This window comes from Echinops telfairi, unplaced genomic scaffold (assembly GCF_000313985.2).
Source record: "Echinops telfairi isolate 266 unplaced genomic scaffold, ASM31398v2 ScPeMD7_2291;HRSCAF=2852, whole genome shotgun sequence".
Taxonomy (NCBI): domain Eukaryota; kingdom Metazoa; phylum Chordata; class Mammalia; order Afrosoricida; family Tenrecidae; genus Echinops; species Echinops telfairi.
The window spans coordinates 16,916,983-16,941,628 of record NW_022106189.1 but is presented as its reverse complement, the minus strand read 5'-3'; the positions used below and the strand labels follow the sequence as shown (position 1 = coordinate 16,941,628).

General features: G+C 39.4%; 1 protein-coding gene across 4 annotated transcripts in view; it reads right to left on the bottom strand.

Moving 5' to 3' along the window:
- FTO (FTO alpha-ketoglutarate dependent dioxygenase) overlaps positions 1-24,646 on the bottom strand; it is a 462,074-nt gene that overhangs the window by 224,794 nt on the left and 212,634 nt on the right. For all 4 annotated transcript variants that reach the window (XM_045293609.1, XM_045293612.1, XM_045293611.1 and 1 more), the window contains one exon: positions 9,485-9,604. In XM_045293609.1, the coding sequence (XP_045149544.1) occupies positions 9,485-9,604 (120 nt within the window). The remainder of the gene's footprint in view (positions 1-9,484; positions 9,605-24,646) is intronic.

The following is a 24,646-nucleotide window of genomic DNA, read 5'->3' as shown; positions in this document are numbered from 1 at the left end:
GGGGGGGGGGCGGCACTAATTCTTTTTCCGATGAGGGCCTGTAAGTTTATGTTGTAAATCTTCACAGGTAAAACTGCCAATACTTTCTTCTAGGAATATGCTGGAGCGGTCAAATCACTGACCTTTGGGCTAGTAGTGAGCACTTTAACCATGGCACCACCAAGGCTCCTTTGAGCTTGTACATACACATCAAGAAAGAATTTATATTTGAGATGATCACATATGGTTGCAGATGGGCTGAGATCATCTAGAAAAAATTTTAAAAGCTGATCATAATTTACTTGCTAAGGGAAAGATCCTACTAAAAATATCACCAACAAATTATCACTAAGATCCTCTCAGAGATACTGAAAAAGCAACAGATCACAGTTTCGTTTGATTTTAAAAAGAGGTCACATTTTGCAGATGTCAATGAGGAGGAAGTCAGCGGATGGTTATGTTATCCTTAATGCATGGCAGACCCGACTTAATGCGTTCTCTGAGCTCTTGGGTAAGTCAGTGTTTGGGCACTTAACGCGGATTTTCCCATAGAGACAATTTTTAATAAAATAGACAGAGAATCCAAGCCTGGGCTCCAGAAATATTTAACCCATAGTGGAATAGAGGCATTATAAGAGTAATGTTGAATTCCACCTCCTGGGAGCCCCTTTAGTTCTAGTATTGAACCCCAGTTCTAGGAGAAGAGTTGGGAAGGAATGCTATCCCTAAGAAAGGTTGTGTCTAATGACCTCTAAGTAACAGTCCCTAAGTTAAAGATGCTTTACACTTAATCTAATATCACTTCGAGAGTTTAATATATTATAAAATCTGTCAATTGCTCATTATACCAGTTTTGTCAGAACCTAGATGTTGTAGGAATCATTCATTAATCAAGTCAGGAAAAATGCTCCTAATCTTGATATGTATTGCCAATAACTGGAACAATGTGTCTTGAAAATTTTGCCTCACTTTCAAAACTGCAGGTTCATTAATTTAAAAAAATATACTACTGAATTCTTCTATAATGAGGGTCTTGTAGAATATTTCAAAAGTATTTGTATTAAGGTAAATGCTAAGACTATTGGTGAATTTAATCACTCCCACCCACTCCAAGGAAAAAAGACATGTATTTGTTTTAAGCAGTGTCTTTTCCAGGGGAAAAAAACAAATATTTCTGACACCTCATTCTGGCACCACTGCATATCTGAAATGTTATGATGGTCTGCTAGTCAAAGCAACACTAAATCAATTCCAGCAGCCAAGACTGTAAGAGCACCCCAGGGACACATGGCTGAATCCTCACATGTTGTCACCAATCTGAATTTCAGTAGTTAAAATTATGTAAAATAGAAATTATCTAACAGATACACACACAAACACACAAGGCCTTCAAAAAGTCCATGGTAATGGGATTTTCCACCCAAGTTTTTGAAGCCTCCTAGGGTACTATATCCAAATTTCTATGTCTGTATTTTATCTATCTATCTTTCATTTGAAAACCTAGCAAATTTTAGCAAACTCCTATGGAGCTAAGACTCAAACAGAAACTGTGACTTTTCATTCCAGGTCTTCACTCCACACATGAAGACAGGTTTAGAGGAGGTAAGACGACCATTTGGCATTTCTTAGCTCCTGCCACCCGGTCTCACCACCTGTAGCATTTTCAGTCTTGTTCCTACTGTGTGCTGAGCAGAGGCTGGGAGAAAGGGCCCTCTGAATATTCCAAGGGCTAACAGCACATCCGAGTACTTGGAAGTCATGCAAGGGTTAAAAACCGAGAGTCCGACCCACTGGTTTGCTGTGATGTTCCTGGAGATATTGTCACTGGATGTATCCTCAGTAGAATTCTATTCAGCACCTCCGTCTTTAAGTACAAAGCTCTAGGCTGTAGCAGCTTTAAGGAACATAAGTATTCCTTTTTTCTGCTGCACAGTTATCTGTGTGTGAAATTCTCTACAGGGGTTTAAGTATTTACCCTCAACACTATCAGACTGTTTCTAAAATTTTCCTTATCCAGTTGAAAAAACACTTCAAAGAGAATCATAAACACTATCCTTTGTGTTTTCAATGCACATTCTGCTTTTGAGGGTTTTTACCATTCTTTTGGAATTGTAATTTTCCAAAAAAAAAAAGAGACAAGATACACAACTTTAAAAAAAAATATTTATTACTAAGTATGTAGCAACTAAGAAGGCAAAAAGTGAAAAATTTGAGTTACTGAAATTCAGAAGATAGGACATGAATAAAAAATCAAAACCTGTTAGCACTTCATTGCCATATTATATGTACAATCCCCCACATGCTTTGTTCTGACCAGAATGACACCGCTATGGGGTCCTCGCCACCCGGCCTTCACGTAGAAATCTGGAGTGCTTAATATAATTTACCTGCCTGGGATGTGTGCGCCTCCCGAGCTGTTAAGCACTGTTCCAATCAAAACAGGGAAAGTTGACGTAAAGCAAACGTTAATTTAAAACCACCAGGAATATCACATCAGACCCTAAATTAATAAAATATATTCTGTTCCTAAATCAGAAATACACCCCCAAGAAAATGGGAGGAAGGATTATGTTAGCAACTGTCCTTCACTCTGTCCACTGACATTCAGGGGCTGGAGATATATGTTTTATAAATTATATAGTATATACTACATAGCATATATTATATATACATACACTCACACATCTATGTATGTGTTTGTATATGTATATAGATAATCAATTGGTGGCTTACTCATTAATACAATTTTTAAATATTTATATCATTCTTTTTCTTGCGACCGCCAGCCCCAAAATCTCTAATCTAGGATGAAAAGAAAAAATTCAGAATTAATTTAGTTAATTGAACTATGATGTATGATAGCAATCATCAGTGTACTGAGTAGTTATTTCAGTACTACAAGGAAAGAGCAGCCTTGTTCTTCTATTCATTTAAAAAGAATATAATCTAAGGCACTGTGATAATGGCTTCATTAATCTCTTCAAAAACAAACAAGTGGCTAATCAGTACCATCTACACCAGTGTTTCCCAAAGTAGGAGAGAGATCCTGTCCTCTGGGGGTGGTGCTGGAATGATAGAGGGGGGCTGCAAAAGCAAATATCCCACTTCATCCTGGATTAGGAGCGATAGCAGGAAAGTTTTTAATTGCCAGGAGAACACTGAGAAATTTGTTTTCTGAAAAGGGGCGATGAGCTAAGTAAGCTTGGGAACCTATGCTCCACACCGTTTCCTAAGGCGAATTCAGAGGCACAGCAATGGACAGGATTCTGGGAGCAGGACAGAATGGTTAAGGAAACTAAACAATTAAAACTAATTTGTAAAGGATAATCTTTACCTTCTTAAGTACATTTCTCCCTTAAAACTTTAAAAAGAAAATAAATAAATCACCTACTCATTTTTCTTATCTCTGCTCTCCTGTTCCAAATTTTAACACAAATGCAGCTCACTGCTTATGTAACATAATTTTACATTGTGTTTTACACTGTTTCTGTAAAGATACATTAAAAAATCCCATCTTGCTCCTCCAAAGTAAAGCCGGTAAAGGTTATTAAGATCAACTACCATATAAACACTTTGCTATCCCAACAGACAAACTGTCAAGGCAGGAAATGCAATTCAAAACATTCAATATGATCAGGATCTACTCCTTCTCTTTTGAAAGAAAAAAGCCACAATAGATGCATGAAGAAATTTCTCTCCAGTATACAAATCACCAGTATTTAAAAATGATTCTAGAATACTTCCATTAGATTACACCAAATTGACTGTGTCTCTGCCCCCTTTTTTTTAAGGTCAAAAGGAAATGAACAAATGTCATCAATTTAGAGGAGAGCTTGACTACCAGTCTTTTCTGTATCACTGTGAATTTGATAGTGCTAAAACATTTTTATAGGTAAAATAAATGTCAGTTTTGCAAAGTGCGATATCAGACCCCGAGAGACAAATGGCCTATCCACTGAATCTCCAGCAACAGCAAGACAGCTCACCTCACAGGACAGTGCAGCTTTTCATACTCCTCTTTACCCAGAAAGCAAAGCTCACCCAGCGTCTTTCAAATGGTAACTCTCTCTTATCCTGAAGAGTCTCTTCGTACCTTAATCCTGGATTAAGAGTAGTGGGTTGATTTTTTTTAATTGTATAAACTATTTTAATAGCATTACAGTGCTTTAGAACCTTCTTGAATGAAAAACAAAGAAGAGAGGCAAGGTTAGGTTAAATTCCTGGGTTCTAAGAAAAGGCTATGTGACTTTGAGTGTAATAGTACATATGCTCATGAGTTAATATTCAGGTGAAATTGTATCAGAATGTCATTTAAATATAAGGTTTAACCTTTATATTACACGAGCATGTACAGAGCAAAACTATCCTCAGGGAGAAACATGGACAGAATAAACAGCATGACCAAAAGTGTGTTTGCTGGAAGAGAAGAATGGGAAGTAGAGGCTGGGTAAGTTTTGGATAGATGACTACACTTTTTGAAATATCTGACAGGTTATGACATGTGAAGCAATTACCATTAATGGAAGAAAAACTATTTCAAGGTTCGTTTTTCATTCTTTTTCTATACCCTACCTGAGATTATACCTTCTAAACACAAAGTGAAAACAGAACACAAAGACGGAGAGAAATTACAACACATGTCTCTTCTCTGATACGTGGGCTACCAAAGGTGGCTTGACTCAGAAGCAAAAGGTGAACAGTAATGCGTGTATTGCCTGAGGTTTTATACTTTATTTCCTCACCCAGAGAGATCGATGTTCTGTTGCCGAACAGACAAAAGGCATTTATTAGAAGAGTGCACAACACGCAAATGGTTTTTCAATTCAAGTATAGCAGCAAGATAAAGATAGATCATTTGTCAATAATAATAATATTTGGGTTATATAGAGCCTGAAAACAAAGTAAGTATATTCACAATGCCTTTTAAATTAGTCTAATTCTATAGAAGTGTGCACCAAACACTGTACTTTTTACGTTAAATTGCTGTTGAATTTGTTAACCCACGACTGATTTCCTGTGTTGTGGAATCTTAGAGATTACAGTTAACTTGAAGCAACAGGGATAATTCTTGACACTTAATGGTACATTTGGAGGCATTTTCCTGAAAGGCTAGATAGAATCTTGGAGTCTCAAACTGGTAGCTCAACATTGCCCCCTACTGCTTACAATTGAAATAACGGTGAAGGAAGCTGCTGAAAATCCTTTGCTATTTAGTAGATTCCACCTCAGTGACCATCTCAAAGAAAGTCACTGTCCTACCTACAGGACAAGGTAGAACTGCCCCAGTGGGTTTCTGAGACTGTAATCTTCACAAGAGTACAATGCCCTGTCTTTTTTTCCCTCATGGTTTCAAACTCCTGACCTTTAGGCATCTCACTCCAATGCGTAACCATTACGCCACCAGGGCTCCTCACAGCGATCCTATAGGGCTGGGTGAAACTGCTCCATTGGATTTCCAAGGCTGTACTGCTGTACTCTTTCCCTCCCAGAGTGGCTCGTGGGTTCAAACCTCCAACCTTTCAGTTAGCAGCAGAGTGCTTAGCCACTGCACCACCAGGATTGCTTGGTGAGTGTACCAGAGTACTGATTCCATAGTTCCAATGTAAATACCATTGGTGTGGCACTAAGTGGGGGGGGGGGGGGGCCTCCAGCTGTGACCTCTGTAGTGATTACTGTCTGTTCTCCAGAAGCAAAAATAAATTACTATGACTTTGTTAAAAGTCCTTTTTAAAAGGCTTGAAGCAATGCTTAAATTTCAGTTAGAAGTACTATTCCTTTTATCTTGGCCCAAACCTCCACTCTGTTGTTAATGATCATCCTGAGGCTCATGGAGGAGAAAGACACTGGGGCCACTGATTTCACCAAGAACACTTAGTAATGACACCCCAACAGCAAGGAAACACTCTGGAAAATTCCCAAGATCACCACTCTTTTCAGTCTTCTTCACACAGGGAAGGAAAAATAAATAGAAGACATTCCCTCTAACTAACATGCCACTGCTGCCACACAAAAACATACCCATACCTATCCAGTGGATTCAAAATGATCATCACTGGTACATTGACAAAACTGAAGATTTTCCTTAGAAAGTACAAGCAAAACCAACCCTTTAACAAAAGCAATTTTATTTTTTCTTACAAAACCAGTAAGAATTCTTTTTTCCATTTGCTTGTCAGGCTGAACCCACAAAGCTGTCAAATTACACTCCCAAACCCAGCTGACATCCTAGAGCTCAGGAGTGGCAGGCGAAGAAGTTTTCACGTCTCTTGAAATGGACCAAACCAGAATTACCAAGTACAAATAAATAAACTCATGAAACGGAATCTGAAACTCCACAAATAAAAATAAAAACCCACCAAATTCACGGCCATGAGTCGATTACAATTCATAGTGACCCTCTAAGACAAAGTGGAACTGCCTCTTTGGGATTCTGAGGCTGTGAATCTTCAGCGAGCGGTAAGCTTCCTCCTTCTCCTGTGGAACCCATGGTAGGTTCTAACTGACCTGTGGTTAGCAGCCCAGCATGTGACTCACCACTGAGGCTCCTTAAACAGAAAGTGAAGTTGCTTTTATACATATATATTGCACTTTAACTCCAACTGAGCTTTACAATGGTCAGTTTTGCCATTTGGGACTGTATTAGAACTCAAGTTCTAAGCACCACAGTTATAGAAGGCTAGGGATGTCAGTGATTGCCCAAAATCCATTTGCAGAATAATCCGCACATAGACCCAGGCTCCACTGAAGTCCTTTAGGTCACTAACCAAGGATGTAGATAATTCTGTCTCCAGGCAGAGTGCATTGGAGAAAGGACTAACTCAAGAGCTACCCAGTCGGCCCAAGGAGAGGTCGTTTCTCTTAGCAAGACTTGATTGGATATGTCTCTGATGGCGACTACCGTACTCGGGACAGTACTAGGGTTGGAGTCACATAGTCATGTCATGCTTTATCACCTGTGTCCGGCCTGCCTTGGTCAGAAGGTCCTGGACCAATCCTGTAAGCTCTTCTACCTGACAATGTACATGTCCCAATCCTGGTCTTGTTCCAGCTACTGTAGTCCCACCTGTAAGTGTGATGTATTATCCGCTACCAGAATAAATTTGTGACAGTTCCCTTTGCTCCATGCCCATTTAACTAGCATCACAACTGTGAATCATCAGGTGACATTTTGACCTAGTGCTAATGGTCTCTCTTCTCCGGATGATGTATCTTTGTCTTTGGGTTGTCTCTGTCCCTTTTAAAGACTTAATACATGTTTTCCTTACATTATATTTAAGACTGGGGTCTCTTGGATCCTACAGGATTTAGGAGAAACAAATTTTGGTGACACTACACTAAAAGGATTATAATATTCCTTCCCCAGCACCTATGTCCACAAAAAGGCAATGAATGTTTAAAGACTTGAGGAGAGATGCCTGAAAGCAGGGACTTCTGAATTCAGACCCACTTTCCAACGAAAGCCTCCAGGGATTCTCACTTGATGTTTTTATGACAAAGTAGGGATTAGCAATAGCTTTACAGATAAATTCATTGTTTTAGCACATTTCAAATTCTGTTCACTGGTATTACCTCCAGAGTTTAGTAGGCTTTTATCACTTTTCCACTATATTTTAATTCAACTGTTTGGAGACAGAACAAGGAGGTGATGAAGGGCAAAGCTAGAGCCAGTCTTCCGGAGTTCAGACCCTAGCGAGCTTCCTCACCTATGGGCCATATAATTTTGAGGGAGTTACATAACCTTTTGGTGCCTCCGTTTTCCCATTTATAAAATTAGGAAGATAAAACTATCACCTTTAGAGGGTTGTCATAAAAGTCAAATAAGTTCTATAGAAAACACGTAAAATAGTGTTTTAGAACAAGTATGTAATCAAGTAACCTTGCTATTACTGTTCTTGTTGTTAGGTGCTGTGAAGTCCACTTCAATTCCATTTACAAAGAACAGAGCACTCCGAGGTCCTGCGGCATCCTCACAACGGCTGTGTTGGCACCACTGTCGCAGCTACGGTGTCCATCCACCTCATTGTGGGACTTCTTTTTCACTGACCCGCACCCCCACCCCCACCCCAGCCTACTTTACCAAGCATGACGTCCTTTTCCAGGGTCTGGTCTCTCCTGATAACATGTCCAAAGTGTGTGAGCTGAAGTCTCGCTAATCTAGCTGAACTTCTTCCAAAACAGATGGCTTGTTCTTCTGACAGTTCACAGTACTTTCAATATTCTCCCCCCCCACCCCCCACCCCCCGTGCTTGAATTCTTCTCCAGGGCTCCTTGTTCCTCCTCAGCGGGCACATGCATATGAGGCCACTGGAAAGATCTCCACTCGGGCCAGGCGCACCTCAGCCCTCAAAAGGCCATCTTTGCTCTTTCACACTTTAAGGAGGTCTTGTACAGCAGATGTGTGCAATGAAATAGGTCATTTGATTTCTTAGCTGCTGCTTCCATCCAGGCACCTTGATTCTGGATCCAATTAGTAAAATTACTATAATTTAAATTAAGACTTTTGAATTCAAAACCTCCAAGTAACCTTAAAATGCCTTTTGGGTGTATCTAGACTACATTACTTCCTCCAGCCGCATCGGAAAGGTAGCCTGGTGGCACCGTGATTTAAGCACCAGGCTGTTATCTGAAAGGTCGGTAATTTGAGCCCCTGTGTCACTCCACAGGAGAAAGATGCAGTCTGCTTATCTAAAGATTCACAGCCTCAAAACCTCTATGGAGAAGCTCTACATTGGCCTTTCTCTCAATATCTGAGTATATCGCCCAATCTGACCAGTTGACTCAAGGGCAGCACGTGCTCACTTGGGAAGAAACATGTAGGTTGGTGCTGTGGCTGAGCGCTTGGCTAACAGAAGGTCCAAAGTTCAAACCCACCAGCCACTCTGCTTCTGTAAAACGCAGCCTAGGAAACCAGAAGAGGCAATTCCACTGGGCAGTTGTACCCTGTCTTCTGATTGGTGTTTAACTGATCGTGCTACCAAGGGATTTCTGCCTAATGGACCTATTACAAATACAAATGGTTTTAGATAATATCAGTTTTCTCTTCTCAGCACCACTTCCCAGCAGATGTCAAGTACAGTGGCTTCTACATAGTAAATATTCAATAAATGTTCATGAAATTGATCCGAGGTACTGACAAAACCCTGGCCCTTCCCATTGTCTTTCCAAGAACCTCAACTCAATGGTATTGAATATGGTTCGGCAGACTGCGGCCCCCAAGCCATATGTGATTCCTTTGGTCCATACATGTAGTTCTGAGTTAAAATTGAAAAAAACTAGAGGATATTATTCAGATAATAGTGATTTCATTTGTATGTAAAAATATAGTTATGGTTCTCGGATAATTTTTAAATTGTTGTGAGGGACAGAATTGGGTCTTCTGTCTCAAAAATTTGCTAGCCTCTGCTCTAGAATAACGAAATACTCATTCACTTATGCAGATAGAGAAGTTGTAAATCATATAGCATATTATACCAGAAAATATGCTCCCCAGGCCTCATTTACTCACCACCTCTTCCATCTTCTTCCAATGTCCCTCCAGTTCAGTCATGGGCTGATACCACCAATCGGTGCACTGTTTATATCGATTGTTTTGAAACCAAAATTGTCTCAGCCATTCAAACTCAACCTGTGGATCATAAAAAGAAGGCAGGGGTTAGAATGTCCTTTTGATAGCTAAGGACGGACAATGACTTTATCACTCGATTTTCCTCCAGTAACTAAATAGCCACAGGGTGAAGAAAGGTGAGAAAAGCACAGCTTGACAGACTCCCAGTAGAAACGCTGAGTCTCCAGAGCATTTGTGCAAAGCCAGGCAAAGCGGAGCCCTCAGCTGCAGCCCTCTTAGTGAGACAACCAAGCTCTGGCTTGTGAAGTGTTCTCAACCACCTTCATTAATCCGATGTGAGCAAACTAAACACAACCAACAACAACTACTGAGATCCCAAAGTAGACAGCAGCCTGCACATTGTATAATTAAACAGAAGATTTTTTTTAATTGAATGTGTTGTTAAAGACTGGTATTAAAAGCAAAATGCAGGCATATATTTGGAAAGATCTATTTTAAATATCTGAAACCTCAAATAAAAAAAATTATCCATAGACTTTTTTCACCTAGGAAAAAGTGGCGGCTGATCTCAGCAAATCCAACTAATAATGAAGGCGCACATTCAATCCACCAAACTGAAAAAAGAAAGAAACTCAGTTTCAACACATCGCCACCGTATAGGCCTGATCAGATTTGCCCCCGCTGGTTTCTAAGACTGCAACTCTTAAAGAGTGTAGAAAGTCTTGTCTTTCTCCCACAGAGTAGCTGGAGGGTTTGAACTGCTGACCTTGTGCTTTGTCCCTGTGCAACTCAGGGAAAACAACAATAAAGAATAACAAAGATATTAGTAATTTGGTTTCTTTCCTATGAATCTACCTAGTGTAGTAACCATCTATTGGTTGCTTTCTAACGATCACTTCTTTTTTCCAGTAAAAGCACTATTTGCTTGATAACAAACCCTTTCATCCCTTCATCAGTCTGAGTCCAGACAAAGCTCCAAGTGGGAAGCGAAATGTATGACCCAGGTCTAAGCCCCCAAGCTGTTCTGGCCACAGAGGTGGGAAAGGGAGAGAAGGCATATTCTACTAGAAAATGTCTCAAGACGTTTTCAGAAATCACAGGAAGAGAATTCTGCAGCCGTTTTGCCAACACAACGGGAAAAGTTCCAACAAAGGAGAGGTGGCTACACAAGATGAACAAAATACAAGTAGACTTAAAAAGTTCTTAGAAAAGTTGAATTAAAAGTTAAAAATATAAACCTTATTTCTCAACCTATACTACATTCAAGAAATAAAGGTCTTGGGAATTTAATTATATCAATATAGTCTTTACATAATTAATTGAAGAAAATGGGTGATTTTTTTATGATTATGAAACAAAACCAAAAAAAAAGTCAGATGTAGCCAAATCAGAACCTAAAAGTGGATTTCTAATGATTTTCCATTAAAATTTTTGCAAAATTGCCCATGTTTGATGAGAAGAACAAGCAAGAGCATTGCTGTGATGGAAAGGTCTGTCCGGTAAAACTTTCCTAGGTGTTTTTCTGCTGAAGTTTTGGCTTTCTCAAAACATTTTCATTCTTTGGTGGCCTTGGAAGTCAGCAAGCAAATTGCAATGAGCATTTTCCTAACCTCCTCTTTACTTCTGCTTTAAATGAACCACTTCTATCTCTTGGGGGCCACTGCTCTGGGCTTTGTCTTAAGGATTGTACTAATAAAGCCAAATGAGTGGGTACCCAAATAAAACTGGAATTGCTCTGGGCAGAGTGGATAGAGAGCTTTCGTAGTAAGCATTTTCGCAACTTGCTCTGAGTTAGTGCACCCAGTGGTATTGCCTGGGAAGGTTCTCTTTGGTCACAGTGAATTTTCTCATAAAAGGAGTTTCGCTAGAACCTATCTTTTGTGATGGCCAATTTAAGAGACCAGTGTGTGGCTGTGAAATTTTGTTTCCTGCTCAGGAAAAATGCCACAGAAACTGTTGTGATGTTGAACACAGCTTACAAGGACAGCACTACGGGAAAAACTCATGTGTTCAAGTGTTTTTCTCATTTCAAAAATGATGAAATGTTGATTGATGACAAACCATAATGAGGTTTGGACGTCCGTCAATTTCTTGAACAGACAAAAATATCAACTTGTGGTGCATTTGGAGTTCGTTCCACCAGGTCAGACTGATAATCAAGCTTTCTATTTAGAGGTTCTGAAAAAATTATGTAACAATGTGTGACAAAAAGGCCTAATTGTGGCAGATGGGGCACTACTTTTGCCACCACAACAATACCTGCTCACACTGCCATCCAGTGTGCCAGTTTTTGGCAAAAGAACCCCAGCATGTCTCTCTTGCCCCACACAGTTTACTCACTTGACCTGACTCTGTGCGGCTTCTTTTTGTTTCTGTCAATGAAGAGGAACATGAAAGGACAGCAATTAGATGATGTAGAAGAGGTGAAGGAAAAAATGAGGGAGCCATCCAAACTGATGAGTTTGAAAAATGCTTCAAGAGTGGAATTGCAGATTTGACAACTGTACTCAGTGCACTGAGAGTACTTTGAAGGTGATAAGGTTGTTTTGTAAACACGACATTCAATAAAGGAGGAGGAGTCGGGGAAAGGAGCTGTGGGCAAACAGCATCACAGGAGGACATAGAGATCCCAGTGGTGTTGTAACAACAGCAATCTAGCTGAGAGGAATTCCTAAGAGGCAGAAGAAGGGTGATCTTGATGGTGGGGCAGGAGGAAGGTAAAAGGAAACAGAGCAAAGATCTAGGAAACAAGGATTTGGATAGAGGAGATAGGTGTGCACTTATGTAAATATATTAATTCATAAAAACAGATGTATTGGCCTATGTACATATATGTACATGGCATTACACTGAGGACCTGGACAGACTTAGGACCTCTGCTCAAGCTCTCCCTCAATGCAAGAACACTTCATTGAAGACAAAATGGATGCATAAGTAAATACGGTGAAGAATGCGAATGGTGCCTGGCTATCAAAATATATAGCGTCTGAGGTCTTAAAAGCTTGAAGTTAAACAAGTGGCCATCCAGCAGAGAAGCAACAAGCTCACATGGAAGAAGTACACCAGCCGGTGCAATCATGAGGTGTCATCAGGACGGGGTAGCAGTCATCAGAAGACCCATAACCAACCAACCAACCAACAAACACAAACAACATATTGATGAGAACGAGGGGGTACGGAGCAAAGACCCAAAACCCATCTGTAGACACTAGGACATCCCATCACAGTAGGGTTACAAGGAAGGGATGAGTGTCAACCAGGGCGTAGTATAGCACTGATGAAACACACAATATTCCTCTGGTTCTTTGAGGCTTCCTCAACCCCTATTATCATGACTCCAGACCTGCCTGTCAGTTCTGGCTAGACTTGAGCAGGTACACTGGCACAGATAAGAGCTCACAACACATGGAATCCAGGTCAGACAAACAGAAATGAGAGTAGAGATACCAGGAGGGTAGGTGAAAGGTGGCAGGTGGAGAGGAGGAAGGGGGAACTGATCACAATAATTGATGCATAACCCCCCGCCCCAGGGGGACAAACAACAGAAACATGGGTGAAGGGAGACAGTGGTAGGTTTAAGATATAAAAACAATAATTTATAACTAATTAAGGGGTCATGAGGGTGGGAGGAGGGGGCAAGGAGGAAAAAAAGAGGAGCTGATACCAAAGGCTCAAATTAAAAGTAAATGTTTAGAACATGATGATGGAACAACAGAAAAGTGGGTCAAGGGAGATGTCGGACAAGGGAGACGTCGGACAGTGTAAGATATGACAAAATAATAATAACTTATAAATCATCAAGGGCTCATGGGGGTGAGTCGGAGGGAGGGGATAAAATGAGGAGCTGATACCAAGGGCTCAAGTAGAAAGCAAATGTTTTGCAAATGATGAGGGAAACAAATGTACAAACGTGCTAGACACAATGGATGTATGTGTAGATTGTGATGAGTTGTATAAGCCCCCAATAAAATGATTTTTTTTTAATGGAAAAAAAATGGTGCTGGCAACATATGTACAAATATGCTTGATACAACTGATGTATGGAATGTTAGAAGAGCTGTAAGAGCCCCCAATAAAAGGATTTTTTTTTCAATTTAAATACATAGCTTTGAAAAAATAATTCCAGTCTTTTTGGTACCCCCTCATATTTCATCTCTTGTTATCATTCTTGATGCCACTTGTTTAAAATACCCATCGAAAAGCACTGCTCTTGTCTGCACCTGATCTGTATAAAAATGTTGGCACCCTTCGAGAGGAAAACTTGCTCGACTTTAATTTTTTAGTCAGAATTGTGTAAGCTGAACCAGTTGAGATGTATATGGTGCTGGTTACTGTTTCTGCTGTTAATCATCAGTCCTCTTCATTAGAGCACCAATGAAATTAATTTTTTCCTCAAAAATTGATGTGGATTGTCTGCTACTATAGGCTTCCTCTTCAACATTATTTCATACCTTCTAAAAACGAGTTTTCCACTTATAAAGTGCTGACTTTTGAGGGCATTGTCCCCATAAACTTTTCATAAAGCAGAATGATGTTATCATTCTTCCACCTAAACCCCACCATAAATTTGATGTTTTCTTGCTTCAATTTTAGCAGAATTCATGCTGTTCTGAAAGGAGCTCTTTTCACACTGATGTGTTATCATTCTTAGGTGCAACAAACTGGATCTTGTCCAGACATGTTCTAACAGTTTTGCATGAATTTATTTCGGTACAACATTTTTTGGAAGCCCAAGAATAGTTTTCATATTATCCATTTAAAAAATTATTTTGAATATGCTCATAAAAACCAAATCCTAGTATTAGGCTATTCCTGAAGCAGTTTTAACTTGAGCCAATTCAAGGTATATTTTCTGTCCCAGGCAACTAAAAGAATCCTAACACATTCAACTGAGAGGCTGAGTAAAGTTTTGGAAAGATAAAACAGCTTTCTATCTTAAGGAAGCTTCAAAAAGTTTGTGGGAAAATTCCATTATCTTTCGATTCTATTCTCTCTGAACTTTTTGAGGCTTCTTCATATGTTTCAAATCTTCTATCATTCATTTTCCACCTGAAAATCAGATTTTACTATGAAAGTACAAGTGCAACTCAAAAACTCTTTACTTCTACCCTCTAAAGAAATGTAAGGCTCCCACAACTCAACGCTAACTCGGCTGGCTTTGCTAAGGTAATCATGTTCCATCACGGACTCAGAGCTACTATAATCTTCACCTGTTACCACAAAGAACTTGAACTTTCATGAGGCAAACAAAAGCAGTGTGTCAAGATTTAACAAGAGTGAGAATGGCTCAAATAACTAAGCTGAGAACACCAAGGCATATATGACTGGGTTTTAGTTTACATTAACTAAATGATTGTTAGAAATGCAGAACTCATTTCAGTTAAAGCTGTTTAAACAAATCAGAAAAAATAAAAAGGAATGTAGACAATATTAAGACAACAATTGTTAAACCTTATCTGTTGTATTAAAACAAGTAAACTTGAGTTCTTTGAAAAGAGAATGAATACAAGTTGGCTCAACTTCTGTGAAGATAGCAGCTTAACAACATCTTCATTGCCATGGGGAAAAGTTGTCCTTTTTAATGGACTTCACATTAAGTTTGTTCACTGCAGGACTAGACTCTGGTAGGAAGACTTGAAAAGATTTTAAGAGTTTTAAATGCCAAAGCCGATAAATATGCAATTAGTCCCCAGCCAATTCCAACCTAAGTTGGTTCTAACTTAAATCGAACACCATATCTGTTTTGCTTTCATTATTGCCTTTTATCATCAGTATCTTAGTTGAGCTCTGGTGGTGTCATGGTTACACATTGGGCTGCTAACGGCAAGGTCAGCAGTTTGAAAGCATGAGCCTCTCTGTGGGAGAAAGATGAGGCTTCCTACTCTCATAAACAGTTATAGTCTGGAAACCCGCCAGTGCAGCTCTACCTTGTCCGACAGGGCATTGAGTGTGATCTTGATCTTAATCAATGCCTTTGAATTACGGTGCTAGCAGAGAATATTGATAATACCATGGACTGCCAGAAAAACAAATAAATCTAGCTCAGAAGAAATACAGCCAGGATATAGCAAGCCTTTACCTCATGTACTTTGGGCAAGTTACCAGGAGAGACCACTCCTTGGAGAAAAACGTCCTGTGTGGTAAAGTAAAAGGGCAGCAAAAAGAATGAGTGTCAAGGAGGCGGATTGACACAGCGGCTACAAAAGTAGGCCCTAAATGGACAACAATTGTGAGGATGGTGCAGGACTGAGCAGTGTTTTCGTTCGACTGCACGTAGGGTCGCTATGAGTCAAAATCGACTCGATGGCACCTAATAGCATCATCAGGATCTTTATAAACCAAATGCTTTGGAGGACTGAAAACAGTGCACAGAAACATCTGTGAGCGAACACCTAAGAATGACTGCATCAGCAAATGACACGTGGCAGAGCTGTATGTAAAACAGAAACAAAACAAAAAAAACCCCAAAACTATTGTCACAGTGCAATCGGTCCTAATACGAACAGTGTTTCCCAAAGCAGTGACACCTCTCCTGGGGAGGGGTAGGCTGATGGGGGGTGGGGCTGCAGAAGCAACAGTTCAGTTTATTCTGGATTTGGGGCTAGTACAAGTTTTATATGCCAGGGGGCAGTGAGTAAATTATTTTTTTCCTGAAAAGGGGCAGTGGGCCCAATACATTTGGGAGCCTAAGCTCTAACACACCATTAAGTCAGAGACTACCTGTAGTTTATTCAACCTGTCAGGGTCTTGCCAGTGCCTATAAGACAAAAGAGCAGAGAAAGCGCCCTGTTCATTTTAGCACGTAATGCCTTCCTCTTCTTTCTCAAACGGCCAACTATCATCTGAGGCCCTTCCTCTAACCATAATTGAGGGGTGGGAATAAAGTGGTCACCAGAGTATTAGAAAGATGACTATAGGGGATTAAAAGGATATACCTGACTTGAATGCTTAAAACCTTGTCACTTGATCTCCCCTCTGATACAGTTTGGGCCTGATCTGGTTTTCAATGTTGTTTTTCCTCCATATTGGGGTTTATCTCTGATGTATTTTGTTATTGTGGATAGTCTTCTTGATCTTTGTTACATGTTTTTCTGTTTTGGGGCATATGAAACTCAGAATTGATAAACTTATAGAGACAACAATCAGAATAAGGGCTCCTGGAGGGACCTAAGGTGGGGGGTAAAGTGGAGCTGATATTAAGGAGTTAAAGAAGGAAATAAATGTTCTGAAACTGATTGTGGTAGCAATTGTACAATACTGCTTGATGTGATTGTAACTATAGAAGGGTATGATGTCTGGATTAGCTCCTAATAAAATGGTTTGGAATAAAATTAATAAAAGTAAGGGCTCTGCAATCAGTTAAAAACAGGGCTCCACTACTGAATAATTATGCTTTCTGTAAAATGGTGATAATTACATAATGACCACATAGGTTTATGGTGAGGATTAAATAGGTTAATACCCTACAGTGCTAAATGTCTCGTAAATAGCATTTGATAACACTGAAAAATTTACTATTTTTACTATTGTTCTTACTTTGGCCATGGAAATATTTTTAACTTAGTGCATGTACACGTATATATGTACTTAGCATGCATATTCATACATGCTCGTATACATACGCTTGGCTATGTGTTTGGGAAGCCCAGGTGGCATCGTAGTTACAAGTTGAGCTGCGATCCTCAAAGCCAGCAGTTCAAAATAACCAGCTGCTCTGTGGGCGACAGAGGGGCTTTCATGCCCATCAACAGTCACAGTGTTGGAACTCATAGGGGCAAGTGTACCCTGCCCTATAGGATCACTATAATTCACCATTGACTCGGCAGCAGTGAGTTTTTTGTTTGAACTGTGTGTTTGTACTTATGTATACTTATATGCGTACATGAGCATATACACACAGCTACTGTGGTAATAGGATGACTTTAAGCCATACATTCTTCCCTTGTTCTGTTCTCACAACTGTCTCTTGATCCATTAACAAGTACTGTACAATGAGTACAATGAAGTGTTCCGGAATTCCCATTCTTCTGAATGTAATATACAGTTTATCATGGTTCACATAGTCATCTAAATGTGGGCTACTCACTTAAACAGCACAGGGTCACTGGGTCTCTGAAACCAATAACTTAGGTGTCTGCTAGGTCCTTAAAGAGTGTGTCAGTCTCTCCTCCTCTTGAAATAGGAAAAAAAGGTTGTCTGTACTTCCCTAGAATGCTAATGCATGGGCAGTGGATTATTTAACTGGCTCTTCTGGCCAAAGTCTCTAATTCCCACCAAACAACCTTTTTTCTGCACAGGTCTGATAAGATGTTGGGGGAAGATACTGATAGGATTGACTCATTTGCAATTGTGAACAGGATTCACGGGAATACCATCCTGCTGCGTATTAAATGAGCCCTCTGAGAAGCAGGACAAGGGATGTAATTATCAGCAAAAGCCAAGAATGGAATGTGTCCTCTGGATCCAAGGTCCCTGGAGCAGTGAACCTCCTGGATCCAGAAAACAGCTATAACATCAGAAGAGCAGCAGCTGCAGAACCAGGAACCAGAACATGAGAAAAAGGGGTGGCTTTCCCCGCCCGTGGAACAAGTGAAGCTGAATGCTTTCCTGGCTTGTGAAGTGGAGTGGCTCTGGGAACTTAACTGGGGAAGCTGGGTTTGCTGACCCAAGGAGTTTGAGATTCATTAGTACCTACAAGTTGAGACTTACATCAGAGTGGTTTGCCCCTTTCGGCATTTATTAGCAGACCTGAACGAACTCTGTAACATGTCCTGTTAAACAATTGTATCTTGAATGTTTCTCACTTGCATTACAACCTGTCAACTTCCTTAATAAACACTTTAATCATGAACACTGTCTGTGAGTTCTGTGTAGCCATTGCAATGGATATTAGTACCTAAAGAGTCAGCATAGTTTTCAATAGACACCAAAGTGCAGGAAAGAAATGGGGAGGGGGCGGGGGGAGACAAGCAAGCCCAACTAGAACTCACTAGGTGTGTATGTTTTCTGACTAAAAATTTAACTGTAGAAACAAAGCAGAGAAAAAAAAACCCCAGAGGGAATTGTGCCCCTTGGTGGACACACTCATCACACCACACTCTCTGGTCTCTCTGGGAGACAAAAGTTGAAAGACATGATTAGAACTTTCTAATTTTAATTAAACCATGGAGGAAGAAAGAAGAAGCTACCAAGGAGAGAGTGAGAAAATGGTAGCAAAGGCCAAAGGCTGTGACAACTGAAGAGGGTTGTTTTTGTTTTTTTTTTAACAGAAAGTAGAGTAGGAAAAAACACCAGTATTGGTGAAAACCGAGCATGTTAACGTTTTTTTGAATTACGATGCTCTAATAGAAACTTACAAGACACGAGTAGAGAAAAATTGTTCATCCAAATAAATCAACATGATGAAGTGAAAAGACATCTAGAAGTAATAAAATAGTGGGGGCAACCGAAAATTTTTTAATATTAAGAACTAAAGGAAAAGATGGAAAGAGCTAAAGAATAATAAGGAAAATTTCAAGAGCAAAATGAGGATCAAAGAAAGAGATATTGCAACGGAAAGTGTTAACAACTGAAATGAGAAACATCACAGAAAAGATTATCAGGCAGATTTAAACAGATAGAAGAAAGAATCATTGAACTAGAGGATAAGATAGTTTAAAGTGAAGATGCTCATGAAGGCTAAAGGCAGTTAAGTGAATTTATGGGGCAACAATAAAAGGCCTAGCATACACATTATGGGAATTCCAGGAGAGACAAAGGGACAGAAAGATTATTTGAAGAAATTATACACCCCAATTGAACATAGGACATGAATATACAGATCTCAACAGAACCAAGTGAAATAAAAAGGATAATACAAGGATTGTATGCTAACAAATTTAACAACTTAGAAAAAATGGACACACTTCTAGAAACACACTACCTACCTATCCTAACACAGACTGAAGTGGAAAATCTGAACACCATAACAAAAAAGAAACTGGTTAGGCCACTTTAAAACTCTCAAGGTTGAGACGCTTTTACCAGTGACTTCTAGCAAACATTCAGAGAGCAGCCGATAGCAACACGAGTCAAACTACCGCATGTCAGAATATAGGGAAGGGTGGGGAAAATCATTGCATGAAGTGAGCATAACCCTGATAGCAAAACCAAGCCAAGGCGTCACTAAAACATACAATTATTGACCAGTGTCATTCATGAATACAGATATAAAACTTCTCAACAAAATCCTAACTAATAGAATCCAATGTGTCAGAAAATTAATCATCCATCATAATCAAGTTTGATTCATACCAAGTATGCAAGGATGGTTCAATACTTGAAAGACAATCAACATAATCCATCACAAAAATGCAAGAAAAGAAAATAACTACATAATCCTATCAATTGACAGGGAAAAGGCATTTGACAAAACAGTACCATTCCTGATAAAACACTAAGCATAAATAAATAAATAAATAAATAAGCAAATGAAAATAGAAGGAAAATTCCTCAACACAATAAAGTGTAAATACACAATTGATGTATGTATGGATTGTATGAGCCCCTAATAAAATGATTAGAAAAAAAATAATTAAAAAAAGGACACTGACTTCCATGAAAAAAAAAAGTATAAATATACAAAACCAGCAGCCAACATTACTCTCAATAGAGAGAAATTAAAATTATTCCCTTAGCTAACAGGAACCAGACAATGATGTCCTTTATCACTACTTCTATTCGATATTATGCTGCAAATCTTAGATTTATCAAGTAATAAAAGGAAATTAAAGGCAAACAATTAGCACAGAACTAAAAGTCATATTTTAGAAAACCACCAAACCTTTTTAGACAGGTTTTGGAACTATTTTAAAGTTCAGCAAAGTGGCGGGGTACAAAATCAACATAAAAAATCAGGTTGACTTATGAACACAGAGCACTATGGCAAGGAAGTCAGGAAAGCGAGACCACTTATAATAGCTACATAACAGATAAAATATAAGCAGGGAAACAAAAGTCAAAGAAAGCTATAAAGCATTACTACAAGCAACCAAGAGACCTAAATAAGTGAAATAAGAGATCATGCCTATGGGTAGGAAGACAACCTTATGAAAAGGTTAACACTACTCAAAACAATCTACAGATATGATGTAATTCTGATTCAGATGCCAACATAATTATTTAAAGACACAGGAAAATAGAGCCAGCATTATATGGAAAGGAAAGAGACCCAGAGGAAGCAAAGCACTGCTAGTGAAGGATAATAAAGTAGGAGGCCGCTCACTTCTTAATTTCAAAACCTACTTCATAGCCACTGTAGTCAAAATGGTCTGGGATGAATACAGCAACAGAAACACTGACCAATGGAACAGAATTGGGAACCCCAAAATAAATCCATCCATTTATAGACAGCTAATCTTAGACAAAGTGCCAAAAGACATTAAACGGGGAGGCGATACACTCTTTAACAAGCAGGGCTGTCAAAACGGAATGTCCATTTACAAAGGAAGGAAACAGGATCCATATCCCACATCACCTACAAATACGATCTCAAGGCAAATCAAACACCTAAAACACCAATGAAAATATAGGGACAAATTTAGGGTCTTTATTGCACAGCATCAATATACTAACAAGCAACTGAACACATACAAGAAGAAGACACACTAGATGTGGGACCACCTAAAAATTAAGATACTTGTGTACATAACAAGATTTTACCAAAAGAGTAAAGAGAACCAAGCGAAATGTATTTAGCAATGACATGTTGAACAACAGACTACTCTCTCAAATTTATAAAAATTTCACCTCAACAAGAAAAAGACAAAGAATCCATTTTAAAAAGTGGGTAGAGGCTATGAACAGACACTTGATTAAAGAGAACATCCATGTGGCCAATGAAGAAATGCTGGTCTTCATCAGCCAATCAGATGTTTGCAAGCCACGTTTACAAGTGTTAGCTTGGGTGAAGGGGAAGGCAATATATTACTAAGTTAAAATCTTTGTTTTTTAGAGTTTTGATTTTACATTTTAAAAAACCCAGGAAGTACAGAGTTTCCATAAATTCCTGCTCTCCCATATACAGTACAAGGCTTTACCCTGTGCTTAAAAGTCTGCATTCCTCTGTGGTACCTGTGGTCCAATTGATGAACTAATATCGTTGGATTATTTTTAACTAACACACAATTAAAATCAGGGATCATTCTTTGTGGTGTAGTTTTTCTGTGTGTTTTGAGAAATGTATCCTGTATCCACTATTATAGCATTATGCAAAATAGCTTTCATATGTCTGTTTACTTTCTGTAACACTTCTTGATTTCTAACACACTACATGATTTACTGATAAATTATTGCCAAAAATAATTATTTATTGCCATGTTTCTCCACTAGAATGTATATTTAATTATTTATTTCCTGTCCTAAAATCCAGGAGCCATATGGCTTAGTGGTTGTGTGATCAGTTGCTAGTTTTAAGATCAGCAGTTTGAAACCACCAACTGCTCCTGGGAAAAAAGAAGAGGCTTTCTACCCCTGAAAAGAGTTATGGTCTTAGAAACCCACACAGACAGTGCTACCCTGTTCTATAAGGTCACCATGGGTCAAACTTGATTCTATGGATGCGTTTGGTTTGGATACTAATAATCCAGAATAGTGCCTAAGCACGTGTGGGATAATAATTTATAAAAAGAATAAATAAGAACATTTTTTTTTTTAATTAAAAGTTCATTTCACTGGGATCTCTTACAACTCTTACTACAATCCACACACTGATTGTATCAGGTATATTTGTACATATGTAGCCATCATTATTTTCTAGACATTTACATTCTATTGAGCCCTTGTTATCAGCTCCTCTTTTTTCCCCTCCACTCCCCACTCTCATGACCCCTTGATAGATTATAAATTATAATTTTCATCTCTCACACCCACTGCTGTCTCCCTTCCCCCATGGTTTCTGTTGTTCTTCCCCCTGGAGGGGGTGTGTGGTTATGTGTTGATCATTGTGATGGCTCCCCCTTCTTCCCTTCTTCACTCCCCTCTTCCCCTACCCCTCTGGCATCGCTGTTCCCACTCCTGTTCCTGGATTCTGTGTGTTGTGAGCACTTGTCTCTTATCTGTACCTGTGTACATGTTCTGGTCTAGTCCTAAGTGAGAAGCAAAACTGGAGTCATGATAGTGGGGGGTGAGGAAGCCTCAAAGAACCAGAGGAATATTGTGTGTCTTATCGGTGCTTTACTGCACCCTGGTTGACTCATCCCTTACCTGTGACCCTTCTGTGGGGGTATGTTCCATTGTCTACAGATGGGCTTTGGGTGTTGCTCTGACCCCCCCTTGTTCTCAACAATATGTGTTTGTTTATTTGCTATGGGTCCCCTGATGCCTGTTACCCAGTCCCGTTGACACCTCATGATCACACTGGCTGGTGTGCTTCTTCCATGTGAGCTTATTGCTTCTCTGTTAGATGGCCGCTTGTTTAACTTCAACCCTTTAGGACCCCAGACACTATATCTTTTAATAGGCAGGCACCATCCGCCTTCTTCACCACATTTGCTTATGCACCACTTTTTGTCTTCAGCGATTATGCAGGGAGAATGAGCATCACAGAATACCAGTTTGTTAGAACAAAGTGCTCTTGTATTCAGGGAAGGTATGAGCAGAGGCTCAAAGTTCATCCACTACCCCAGTGTACTGCCATGTAAATATATGCACATAAGCCAATACCTCTATTTTTATGGATTAATGTATTCACATATGCACATACATATGCTTTTACCTCTACCCATATCTTTGCTTCCTAGATCCTTCCTCTGTTTCCTTTTACTTTCTTCCTGCCCCACTATCATGCTCCCCCTACTTCTACCTTAGTACTTCCTCTCAGCTAGATTGCTTTTGCTCCAACACCCCCAGGGTCTCTACATCCTCCCTGTTGTTGATTTTAATTCCCCATTGTTCCTCTGTCTGTGGCACTGTTTGCTTACCGCATGTTCCCCCTCCACCTTCTCCCCACAAGTCCCTCCAGAACTGTCGGTCCCATTGCTTTCTCCTGGAGCTTGCTTCCCATGCCTGTCTTACTTAAGTAGGCAAACCAACAATGACATAGACCAAGTAAATTCTTCATTAGTCCTCAGGTTACAGCAAAAAGAAAAGTCTCAGACTAGTGATAGCATTCAGTGCTTCTCTACCACTTGTTAATCCCTTTTTTCTTCTAACAATTTTTGAGTATAATTTACCACCCATAAAATCACCTACAATAAGAGTACAACTCAATATATTTAAAAGAAAATTTCTGAAGTAGTACAACTATCATATCAGTCTTCCTTTTTAATACAAAGAAAACACAGTTTAGGTTCAGAGTATTGTCCAAGCAAGGGCATCTCCTTGGATATGATGTTTTTGATAGCTCTATGTTTTGGGGTGCTTTCTCTATTACTGACTTTCTACTTGAATGGTGATGCAAGTTTTCCCTTTTAGGATGTTTGTCTGAGACAAACTGAACTGATTTGTAGAAAAAGATAAAACAACTATTCAACTATAGTAGCTACAGTTGAAAAATAGATTTAAAAATTATGAGTAGCAATAAGAATACTAAGTCTGGGAAACATTGATCTAAGGAACACAGGGACTAAATTATGCAAATAATTTTATAAATGAAAGGCAAAGTATTGACTTATACTCATGGCCCATCCTCAACTCCAATCAATCTAAACTGGGAGACTATTCTTCATGGGTCTCTTGTAGCTCTGCCTGTCCTGTAGCCAAGGCACCACTGTCCCTTATTCGAGACTATGTTTGCAGGGATATTTATGCAATGCACAGCCACAAAAAATAGAGAACTCTCCCTCTAAAACAGCGGTTCTCAACCTGTGGGTCGAGACCCCTTTGGGGGTCGAATGACTCACAGGGGTCACCTGATTCTTAACAGTAGCAAAATTACAGTTATGAAGTAGCAACGAAAATAACTTTATGGTTAGAGGTCAACTCAACATGAGGAACTGTATTAAAGGTTCGTGGAATTAAGAAAGTTGAGAACCATTGCTCTAGAATAAAGAGCAGTCTTGGAAGATAATGATAGAGGTGTGATATGCAGGAAATGGTAAGCATGGTTTGGAATATATATATATA